The sequence below is a fragment of the Engraulis encrasicolus genome, unplaced genomic scaffold (genome assembly GCF_034702125.1).
Source record: "Engraulis encrasicolus isolate BLACKSEA-1 unplaced genomic scaffold, IST_EnEncr_1.0 scaffold_183_np1212, whole genome shotgun sequence".
NCBI lineage: Eukaryota > Metazoa > Chordata > Actinopteri > Clupeiformes > Engraulidae > Engraulis > Engraulis encrasicolus.
This window is the reverse complement of record NW_026945384.1, coordinates 56,720-69,219: the sequence shown is the minus strand read 5'-3', so window position 1 is coordinate 69,219 and position 12,500 is coordinate 56,720. Positions and strand designations below refer to the sequence as shown.

At 41.2% G+C, this 12,500-nt stretch overlaps 1 protein-coding gene across 1 annotated transcript in view; it reads left to right on the top strand.

Annotated features, from left to right (window-relative positions):
• Positions 1 to 9,592: 9,592 nt before the first annotated feature.
• LOC134442611 (urokinase-type plasminogen activator-like) overlaps positions 9,593 to 12,500 on the top strand; it is a 17,194-nt gene continuing 14,286 nt past the window's right edge. The window contains exon 1 of the mRNA XM_063192666.1: positions 9,593 to 9,658. Coding sequence (XP_063048736.1) covers positions 9,593 to 9,658 — 66 coding nt within the window. The remainder of the gene's footprint in view (positions 9,659 to 12,500) is intronic.

Here is a 12,500-nt window from a genome sequence, read left to right as displayed (position 1 = left end):
CCCCCCCATACCACACCGCACCTCATCGCACATACCCCAGCACAATGGGGTACTTAAAGGCGCTTTTCTACATACAAACGGGCTGCGCCATTTCGTGTCGTGTCGTGTGGAGGTGAGTGGTGCTGAGTGGTACTGTCAAACCAGCCCGTTATTTGTTTCCATTACAAAACGTGTTACCCGGATTATGGTTGGACTTACGTTTTTGCTGTTGTCACATAGTATTACTTTACAGAACGTAGGCCGAAATATATCTCAGCTATCGAAGTAGGCTATAATAGCTTCAGACACATCATATTTGGATACTACAATGCTAATTTCTGCCTTCGATTTTCAGTTACAGTAATACAGTGTCAAACTAAAGAGCAGTCAGAGAGAGTTAATCTGGTGGCCGCCATGATTATATTTTGATTCACCGGTGAGGACGAGCTGACGTGAATGCTGGGTAATAGGTTGCAAATGACCCCCTGGGCTCGCCTGACGGTAGGGACACATAGGAGGCGAAGCAAGCGAAGCGAAGAGAGGCGAAATCCAACCGTCATTAGGTCGTCGCAGCGACTCAAATGGAATGGAACAGTTATGTTGTTGATTTGATTGGGCCGCGGCAGGCGAATTCGCTCCTCATTCGCTTCGCTCCTGTTCGCTTGCTTTCGCTTGCCTTCGCCTCTTGTCGTAGTTTTGCCAACATTTCTTCATTAATATTTACAATTATTTATTGGAAATTAACACAATATCTTCACATGAAGAATATCTTCATTTCAGAGGTTTTGCTCTCAAATGTGCTTCTCTGCCAGCAATACACTTTTAGAGACATTCTGTGGGTCCACCAAAGACAGCTGCTGTCGTAAACTGAGTTACAGAGGTGTCGAGTCACACAGCCACTTGGGCTGGAATTAGTGAGTTGGTTATCAGAAGTGACCAGTTCCATATTTGACTCAGTCAGTTAGAGGCTGAACTGACCATATTTGTGAATGTATTCTTGTACTGAGGCACTGATGCTTTGACCATGTTACATGATGCAATACACTTGTGGGGTTTAAATACTGTTCTCAGATGCAGTTCAAGAGAACGGTTGCGGTAAGGATAGGTGAGGTTGTGAGCAGGGCCTCGTGCTCTGTCTCACAACAAGCCGTTCTCACACTTAGGAGAAGAGCTGGGGACGACTGGGGAAGCGCTTGGCGGATGGGCGCTAAAGCCCTGATGCTAAAGGCACTATGCTACATTATGGTATTCTAAGGGTTAACTGAATTGCTCTTCTCACTTGCAATGTATCAATAAATGTAACTTTCTTGATGGCAATGGCATTCGTCTTCTCCTGTGATTTCCTGGCTTCTGCTTCCTTCACTGTTCTCCTGCACAAAGATGGGTAATGTATGCTTATGGCTGATGGGGTCCAATTCACTAAATAATAACTAAGTATGTAAAAGTGATAACAATAATACAAGTACTTGGGTATTAATTGGTAAATGGTAAACATATACGAGTCAGATAGCAGAAGATGGTTATCCATTGCGCAACAGGCAATAGCCCAGATTAAGTCTTATTAATTAAATTGGGTTATGGACTATTTTATTGGCCCAGCTAATAATCTTAATTAGCAATGTGGGTTAATGAAAAAGTTACAACATATTTGGCGAGCCTGCCAGGAGAGTTTATTAGATAATTTGAATAATTTTGGATAAATAATTTTGTTCAGAAATTGTTTAATGGTCTATCTCAAAAGTTCCTAGCAATCTGTCTGTTTTCAGTAAAGTGCTTTCCAGGATTGGTGAGTGGAGTTGATATGTTTACCATACAGTTTAAATTGTGATTTGACTGATTTTTGTGAGTTATCAAGTGGTTAATTGATTTTATCAGTATTGCAGAGATTTTCAAGGCCTGTGGTGTTTCCTGCCAAAGGGGGGCCACTGGAGCTGTGACATCAGTTGACCATGTGACTAAGGGCCATTTGTGGTAATTTCCAAGATGGCGGCTGAAGCAAGTAGGACAGAGAGCACATGTCAGCTGCTGCTAGAAAATGCATTTAAAGATGCAATTTGCCTTCTGACACGACACATAACATGAGGAAGATAAGTATAGTTTGATTAATGGTTTTGATAAGTTATTTCTGTGTATTTGATGAGTTTATTGAGGAATTAAGAGTTTGTGGCATGGGCAGTGAAGACACGCATGCACAAGTCTAATGAAGTTTTATGGTGTTTATTTTAAGTTGCAGTGTAGGTTAAAAGAACTGTTATAATACTACTTGTTTACTGTTGTTTTAGTGTTGTTATTAAGGTTAAGATCTAAATTTCTGGAGTATTCTGTCTCTCTTTGAAGCTGTATTTAGCCGCATGGGTGGTGAGCTATTCATAGCTGCGGCCTAGCATTTGACACCCACATGTGAACAGCTCAGTTACAGTCACCTTTTAGTGTAAATTCTTATTTACTGAAAATCTGCCAAATTACAATTTCTCTTTACACATATATTCATTTCTGGTTGGAAATGTAATGGGCTATAGTCACGTGCACATTTAATGGGGTAATTAGGAAATTTAATAGATTTATTTCTAGATAAATCAACTTTAGGAGTCTTTGTGCAAAAGAACAAGGAACAGAAGGAATGCCACGGAGAAGGTGCCATTGGGTCATTGCAAGTTTGTAAGTATGAATTTTATCTCTATTTGACTAAATTTTAGTTGGGTAGTGTGTGTTAAGAATATTCTAGTCTATTTGAGTCTACTGGGGAGGTTTACGACCTTTTACGACAGCTGTTGCCAGCTCGTCTATAGTCTATTCTGCAGGCAGAGAGATTGTGAACAAGCTATTTAAAAATGCCCATAGCCTCTCCGGCCGGGAGTCTGTGAGCAATTTGACACCTTAGGCAACTTTGTTAAATTGACTACTATATAAGTGAATGGGGGTATGTACGTGTGAGTGAATGAAATGTTTCGTGTTATTATACAAATACATTATTAATCATAGAATCAGTTTTCATGGAAATTAATTTGCAAATATTGGAGTTGGTTACTACAGTAACAAGCAGTTGCAACACTGATATAGTCATGACAGAATGCATGTACATACATAGAATACACACATACACAAAATGGAAAGCTCAGAAGTTTGCAGAAAGGAGACTAGGTGCACTTTGCTAATGGTGTAAAATGTAACGTTGAATTTTGTTCCTCCTTATGACTTTTTAACTTATAGGGTAAAATTAATTAAGTTTAACTTGCTTTCCACTATGGTTAAGTGTACCATGTCATAGGAATGTAACGAAAAGCTGAGCTATGTGTATCATACACAAGTACATACATACATATGGGTTAAGTGTTATCTTGAATGATTGAATCTGCAGATGTATTGGGTATTTCTTCTGTCAACTGTTTAGTGTTCTGTTCTTGTGGTCAACTATGGTACTACTGTTGTTTAATTAATATTGATGAAGTGGTGTTATGTTGACTACAAGAATAGATTTTAAGTTGAGCCTAAGCTTTCCTTTTCAGTTGCACAGACAGGTCCCTTGAAATGTGCAGACATTCATCATACTGGATCTGGAATGACCACCAGTCCTAGGTCTTTGCCTCTCTGAACTTCTTTTTGTCGTGTCCTAAATTGGGGGTATAGAAAAAAGTGGAAAAAGTGAAGTAATGCTAGCCTATACAACAAAAGATGGATATGAACGCGCCGGTATCCTACCAATTTGGCTGTGTGAAAGCGGTGAAGGCGATTGCTAGGGGTTCCATTCCACAGTATAAGATAAGACTCTAATGAGCTGTTATAATTCTCAAAGCAAGTTCACTTGGTCCTGGGCTATTCTGTGTACATCGTGCGCTGACTACCCCAGTACAGAGTGTATTTTGGTAGGCAACTTTGTGGTATTGTATAGGTTTATTTTGAGTTATGGTAATATAATATATATATTATGAAACAACAAAGACTCTATTTTTTACTGTGGAATGATATAACTCGTAGAAGTGGGAAGCCACTGGGGAAGTATTAAGACGAAACGTGGCCACGGTTTCGCAGAAAAGAAAAAGGTAAGCGGGAGAGCGATGTTGGCAGCACATCGTTTAGTCGGATGTCTTAGGGACATGGAATTTTGGGCGAGTGAAGCTGCAATCGCATTGGATGAGGTTTAGAATCATTCAATGGGGTCAGGAAGCTGAAACAGGTCAACTCTTAGTTGAGTTGTCTCTGTCGATGAAGAGTTGTTCAGAGAAGTAAACATCTATTGATTGACCATTTCAGTGTTTGTGATCTTTCTCTCATCTTGTGGCAGGAGTCATGAATCTTGTTACAGGGTGCTGGGCCATGATGACTGAGGGTGAGGAGTGAGTGTCTTGTCTTGTCACCTGGTGTTGGTAAGTTTGAGTGAGTGAGTGTGCCCTTAGAGAAAGACTAGTGAGTGCTTGTTGAATGAAGGCAATGGAGTCTTCCATTGTGGTGAGTGTAAATGTCTGTTATTTGTTAAGTAACTTAAAATGAGAAAATCTTAAGAAAAATGGTAATGGAGAAATACAGTAACACATAGACTAAACACATTGAGTCTATTTAACTTTTAGTTTATTTCCTGTGGGGGATTTTTGTTTGTTTTATTTTTTTAAAGGTTTAATTTCAGTTTGGAACATCATCTTAGATGTCTGGGGTTTATTTTTGAGTCACTGCTATTGATAGCTCTAATTATTCTCTTAACATTACTAAGGGGAGTCTTTTTAGCAGTTGTAATAACACATGTTATAACCAGAGATGTGTGTGTGTGTCTCTCCCTTTCAGTAGCTAAAGAAGGCGCTTTACGACCTGTCGTAAAAGGACACTGCTTGCAGGGGCATGGAGTGACTGGTCATACAGAGTGGGTGAGACAGAGAGTGAATGAAAAGGCACATACACTTTGATATGGTAGGAGAGTTTAAGGTAACGCTTCTTAAAGCGGTGACTCATTCTCATTTCTAGTTTCATTTTCATTTTATTTCTCATTCTTATTTTATTTTAATTTCATTTTGCACACAGTTTAATTATTTATTTTGGGGGTTTGAGTTATTTTGCCCACAAGGGTAATTGGTTTATTTGATCACTTATATTGACTTAGTATACTTAAGTCAACGTTAAATGTAAAGCATGAAGACTAAAGTTAGTTGACATGTAGTCATATTTGACATTGCTGATCATATACAAGTACACTTTAGGATTTTATTTGCACACATTTTGGTTTCACTTAAAAGTTTATTTTGATTTCTTTTGGGGTTTTACTTAATTTATTTAATTTATTTTGGTTAACGTTAACGTTGTAGACTTGGAGTTTTAATACTGTAAGCGTGCAAAGCATTTGTGAGATTGCAGTAGGCACAAAGTACCTCTCAGATATGAGAAGTTGACCTGTTCCACAGAAAATAATTCTATTCTCTGTGGAAGGGGGGTAGAGTGTAGAAATTAAAATTATTTTGCCAAAAGAAGTGTTATAGGTCATGAACAAGTTCACTAGAATGCACCATACATGCATACAACATCATATAGGTTGAGGAGAAGTGTATACACTGATTGTTGAAAGCAGTGAAATAATTTGGGTGTGTGCTAACATTTATTTGTAGTTACAGGTGGAAATAATGAGGAGTGGTCGAAGAGGAAAATCATCATGGAAGGTTGCCAGTGGATGATCTCTCTGCCTCTCTCTGAATCTCTCTCAAGGACTGAGCTGTCTCTCAAGTGAGGGAAAAAGTTCAACATGGACAGTTGGACTGAGGTCATCAAAGGGTTGTCTCTGCTGAGATGATCTGTTGCTGTTTCCGGAGGATCAACGACTGTCGTTTTGAAAGTTTTGTGGATTAATGGAAGGTGTTTCTTTCTGATTGAAAGTGGACTGAGTTGTTTCAAGTGACAAAGGGGCGTCAGGAGACGTTCCAGGAGTTTCGATGGACAGAGTTCAAGGAGCTGAGGTCAGTTGGACCTGATGGCAGGTGTGGGCACGAATGCCAGGACTGAATCCTGCCAGCTAGAGAAAGGCTGGAGGAGTGCAAAAGAGTCGCTGAGGAATTGCCACAGTGCCATGCAGGCAAGGAGCTGATGCCAGCATCCACGGATGGGTGCAAAAGAAATGTACCAGAGATCGTCGAAAGATTGCTGAAAGACTGAGAAATGTGAGCTGAATGGTACTGGAGTTGTAGGGGGTGTCTCGTGATACCTTCTCCGCAAGGGGCTCGGCCGAGTGTTTCCAAGGCTCGGACAGTCCTCATCTGGAGGGGTTGCTATGGACACATGCAAAGAATGGATCTACAGGAGCAACGACAGCTGCCCATAAGCTGTTTCCAACAGGTTTCACGGGGGAGAGAGAGACAGAGCGATGGGCAAGAGAGAGAGAGAGAGAGACTTGTCTGGCAACAACAAGATGGCGTCATGGACATTATGGACATTAGTTAGTGACCACTTCTGCAAGTAAGACAGGTTAGGGGTATACTGCACACCTAATTGTTTCATTGAATTCACATTTTTTGTTTTTTTTTCATTCATTTCATCTTTTTGGTTGATTTCATATTTTTGATTGTTTCATTGATTTCATTTGCTGATTACTTTATTATTTTCAGAAATTTTCTGATTTCAGGTTTTGAAGTGAATTGCATACAGTTGCATTCAACATTTAGTGAGGTACATACTGATTCTGATTTTACAGGAATAAATTCATTAAAGGCTGTCGGGCCACACACAAATGGTTGGAGAAAATATTCACATGGGTTTGCAAACAGTGGGTGGTTCAATAAAGGGGCCATTCGTAATTTCTTTTGGGAAAAGTTTGAGTTAACAAGAGTGTCAACTTTGAAGGACGTTTCATATTTTATTGACTGACTGTTGTACATTTTAGTGCTCAAAAGGTTTCATGCAGAATATTAATGAAAAAATGATTTTAAGGTTTAAAATTCGGTTTGAATTTCAAAAGGGGCGTTATGTCGTAGTTTTGCCAACATTTCTTCATTAATATTTACAATTATTTATTGGAAATTAACACAATATCTTCACATGAAGAATATCTTCATTTCAGAGGTTTTGCTCTCAAATGTGCTTCTCTGCCAGCAATACACTTTTAGAGACATTCTGTGGGTCCACCAAAGACAGCTGCTGTCGTAAACTGAGTTACAGAGGTGTCGAGTCACACAGCCACTTGGGCTGGAATTAGTGAGTTGGTTATCAGAAGTGACCATTTCCTTATTTGACTCAGTCAGTTAGAGGCTGAACTGACCATATTTGTGAATGTATTCTTGTACTGAGGCACTGATGCTTTGACCATGTTACATGATGCAATACACTTGTGGGGTTTAAATACTGTTCTCAGATGCAGTTCAAGAGAACGGTTGCGGTAAGGATAGGTGAGGTTGTGAGCAGGGCCTCGTGCTCTGTCTCACAACAAGCCGTTCTCACACTTAGGAGAAGAGCTGGGGACGACTGGGGAAGCGCTTGGCGGATGGGCGCTAAAGCCCTGATGCTAAAGGCACTATGCTACATTATGGTATTCTAAGGGTTAACTGAATTGCTCTTCTCACTTGCAATGTATCAATAAATGTAACTTTCTTGATGGCAATGGCATTCGTCTTCTCCTGTGATTTCCTGGCATCTGCTTCCTTCACTGTTCTCCTGCACAAAGATGGGTAATGTATGCTTATGGCTGATTGAGCCCAATTAACTAAATAATAACTAAGTAGGCTATGTAACAGTGATAACAATAATAATAATAAGTACTTGGGTATTAATTGGTAAATGGTAAACATACACGAGTCAGATAGCAGAAGATGGTTATCCATTGTGCAACTGGCGATAGCCCAGATTAAGTCTTAATAATTATATTGGGTTATGGCAATTTTATTGGCCCAGCTAATAATGTTAATTAGCAATATGGGTTAATAAAAAAGTCACCACAGTCTCTCATAGGAATGAATGGCAAAGTTCGCAAATTTGCGTGTATGTGTCCCTACCGTTAGCCAGCCGGCTGGTGTTTGCGCTGAGTTGAGCAGTGTCGTACTCAATTGAAGAGCGAAAAGTGGCAGCGAAGTCGGGCTCTGTCAAGATGTACCGGATAAAAAACGGGTAGCAGGCTACAAAAGAGCCTTAAAGGGACACTGTCCTATTTTTGGAAATACGCTTATTTTACACCTCCCCTTGAGTTAAATAATAGGCTTTTACCATTCTCCTGTACTTCCAACCGTTGTCTAGTTATGGCAGTTGTTACAAACCCAGTCAGACAAAACATGGGTATGGAACATAAGAGACCAGGAAAACCAGTTTGGGGCAAAAATTGTGATGTTTTAATTTTCAAAAGTCACAGGTTAACAAAAACGGCGTCGAACGCCTAGTTGGAAAACGGAGGATCTCACATAACTAAAGATTTTGTTAGAGAGGAAAATAAAAGCCCTAATATAAATACCTAAACTTAAAAATCCACAAAACTAAATTACCTCCTCGAAATAAAAACAACGTGAGTCTTCCGGAGCACTTACCTAACTCCCTAACTTAAACCTGTCTCGTGTGCTATAATGATAAAGAAAACAAAAACACCACCTTCCACCCTTACAACAATTTAAATATCTAAAAATAAAAGACAAGTGTATGAAAAGGCGATGGGTCTAAAATAATATTTGCTTTGCCAAAAGCTTTCTGCGAGAGCGTCGTGCAGCGTGGAGAGCCAAGCAGAGAGAGAGAAAGTGGAGACTGAAGGCTGGAGCTTTTATCCCCAGAATAATCCACTGCTCGGCCAATCGGAGTGGTGGCTTCCACAGGCACACCTGCACCCATTCACTCAATCACAGGAGGAAAAGGAAGCAAAGCAATTAGGCCAATCAGTGTGAGTGATGAGTGGCAAACAACCATAATTAGGCTAGTAGTGGCAAAAACAGGGCCACGTAACACCCCCACCCTTAAGAAATAAGTTGGCGGTACAAATCAAAATAGCAATGACTAAGAAGCCATAGGCTCAATTTCAAAGTATCGTTTACACCACTGTTTAAACTTCACACCACACGATTTTACAAGCAAAACAAAACACTTTTTTTTGACAGACTAAATGCCTAGGCATACAAACCTCAATACACACCACTGTTAAAATTGGCTAAATAGCCTACATACAGACCTCAAATAGCCCACCACTACTCGACAACTTATTTGAAAATAAGGCCAGTGATTACACACGGGACAGAAAAAGTTAGAAGTCACATACCACGATCACAAATGTGCTGGATGTCTAGGTTATATAGAGAACAAAAAAAAACTCTTAATTTGACACTACACCCAACACATTAGGCTAATGATCGTCAGTTGCCGAAATGTAGCAGGACTGTTTTTGAAAACCAACTGAGCGCATTCTGCAGGAATATGGTCCACGAAGACCAAAAGTCTTAGCCACGCGGGGTCAAAGTGAAATTGCAAAACCTGAGTGTGCCGTCAGGCTTCGGATCTAACTGTCAAAGAAAACGCCATTGGCGATTATTGCCCAAAGCAATATTGTTTTCCAGCGTGAATTTGACTTGGTTCCTGCTTCAGTATTTTGCGCGTTAAAAGGGTTTTCGCGGTGTGAATTTGTGCTGAATTGATATAGTATTCTCGACCTCAATGTCATGCACTAGAACAGCGCGGAATGTCGGAATCCAAGGCTTCGTGCGATTTGAGCAAAGCGGCTAAATCGTTGGCCTCCGACTCGGAGGTGAGATATGTAGGCCTATACGAGGATAGATCCTGACAGATTTCAATTTTTAAAGCCTCCCTTCTATCACTTCAACAGAAAGGCCAGGAGCATCAGGAGGCAGATTAGAAAAGACAGTTGGAGCGAGCGGAGCAGGTATCGCGGCAACTTCAGCACTAGGTGCCGTGGACAGCAACCGCTTACCGTTACTGTCATTAAAGGCGGATGTGTGCGTATCAGACTGTGTGTCGTGCGAAGTGGCTTTACCAGTTAACGTGGGATAAGCATTTTATTTTCGTGCGATTAGGAGTGGCAATCACAAAGGTTCAGATCACCTACCCTACACTCCACTTGACTCGATAGGGCCCCGCACAAAGCTTGTAAAGCAGAGCCCATGCACAGGCATCAAAACCATTACCTTATCACCAGGAGAAAAGTGGCGAAACACAGCTTCACGGTCATAGTTTCTTCATTCACTCCTGAGAGACAGAGCCAGTGGACATGCACGCTGGAGCCTATAACGCATCTTACACACACAATCAGTTAGGTCATGGTTAGTCGATTCAGTAAGCCATGCATTTTTCAGAACTCTCAATGGCCTACGTGCAGTGGGCCCCCAGACAAGCTCAGCAGGGCTAAACCCCAAGCTCTCATGGACCACTTTACGTAGACTATAGCAAAAGAGCCATCAAAACCCCCCTTGTCCCCGACGCTGAAATTTAAGACAAAATGCATAGTTTTCAGGGTTTGGTGAAAACATTCGAGTGCCTTGAGACTGCGGGTGGTAACTATTCGACATGACATGTTGAATCGCCAACTGTTGTATGACCTGATTGAACACTTTGAACATACGATTTGTGCCTTGCTCTATTATAACCATTTTTGAGGGACCAAACACGGAGAAAAGTTAAGCAGCGACTTCACAATAATGGGTCCTGTTATCATTCTAAGTGGAATGGCCTCGAGGAAACATGTTATACTACACACAATTGCAAGTAGGCATATATATAGGTTTCCGAATTTGGCTTATGGCAGAGGGCCAACGCAGTCCAATATAACGTGTTCGAGTGGTTCTGAAGACACTGCTCCGCTTTAATGGGGCAGGCGGAATGACCTGATTCGGTTTCCCTACCACTTGATACAGATGACAGGTCTTACAGAACTTTGCAACATCACACTTAATTCCTGGCCATTTTTTTTTGTAATTACTCGGTCTATAGTATTTTTGACACTCAGATGTCCCGCAAAGTGGTGATCATGAGCTATACTTATTATTTCCTCTATAAGCGGTTGGCATTACTTTGATTCACTACGTGCCAAACCTCATGCGCAGGGGCAGTCAACGGCCGCCACTTGCGCATTAAAACGCCATCTGTACAAAATCCTTGGGGACCAACATCACTTTCTGAACATGGCCTCAGAGAACAGTGGCGAGAGAGGAGAGTCATCGTTTTGCTCTTTAATTAGTTGCTTGCGATTAAGAGGCAATTTAGCCGAGACCGAGAGAGAAACGCAAGACAACATGGACACCATCAGCCGACGGACGTGCAAGACAGGTGTAAAAGATCAACCACAACATCTTAATTGTCACTTTTACGCGCTGCGCCATGGCGCGTGTAATAATGCTGGATGAAAAGACTTCAAGGTAATCCGTGGACATGTCATCATTACCAATGAAGATTTTGGAGACACAATAGTGGGCATAAACTTTTTCACCGGCTAAATAAGTCGTTTACAAGTAGGCCTAGCTTATGCCTTTAACGGGGAGACTGGGGTGAACTCCCATTACGACATTCCCAGTGATAAGTTCGGACGAGAGCGACCTTGTGTAAAGGTACATTAACATAGCCCATTTTAATTTCCCAACGAGGGTACCATCTCCTATTTTGTACTGTCGCAAAAAGGCAACACGTCTTGAAATACTAAGTTCCAGTGTCACGCAATATTTAAATAGGCGAAAACTCGCCAGGCACCCCAGGTAGAGCGACAGTGCCATCCAAGATAAATGGCGCAAAATTACCCATTTCTAATAGGTTTTTCAGTCTTTAGTTTAGACTGCATAACTCGTCCATTTTAAGGTTGGAAACACAAAGACCAGTTTCGGTTTTAACCAAAATGGCGGGATATATTTGGTCTTTACGCATAGATCTGTAACAGTCAGCCATCACATGGCCCTTTTCTTACAGTAGACGCAGGTTGGAACAGAGTTTTTAGATGATGGTCTGCGCTTGAATTTGTCCTACGACGGAGAAGGAGTGCGAGAAAGGCTAGGAGTTTGGCTTTTAACAGACCTGCTTGACTTTGCGCTATTTCAAACAGTAAAGTCGCGTTTGAGAACAAGCACATACCCATCTGCCAACTTGGTGGCTTGGAACGGTGTCAACTGTTGTGCTCGCTTAAGTGGGTAGCGACGCCCTGTGACAAGTTGTTAGTGAAAACCTCAACGATCAGTAGGCTGCGTAAAGCCTGAAAAGTGGTAACCTTTTCAGCTTGTAACCAACGCTCGAAAAGAAGTTCCTTCTCTCAACAAACTCCACATAAGTTAGCGAGTCAGCTTTTTGATACGATCTGTATTTTTGTCTCTAGGCTTCGAGGACTTAAGGATACATTCCCAATAGCCTACCGCTTTCTCTCACCAAGCGGCAAGGAAGAGTAAGCCTCCTGTGCCCATCAGTGGAACGCACTGTCAAACCACCGTCCACAATTCTGCTGACCATTTTAAAGTTTAAAGTTGTACCTACGCGTTCAAAATGACGGCTGAACAACAATAATTTTGCGAGCTACGTCAAACCCAGTGTAAGCTGAACTAACAGCTCGACTTTTGGACCTCCAGTTCCCTTTTAACCTATAGCGTATTAGTGTT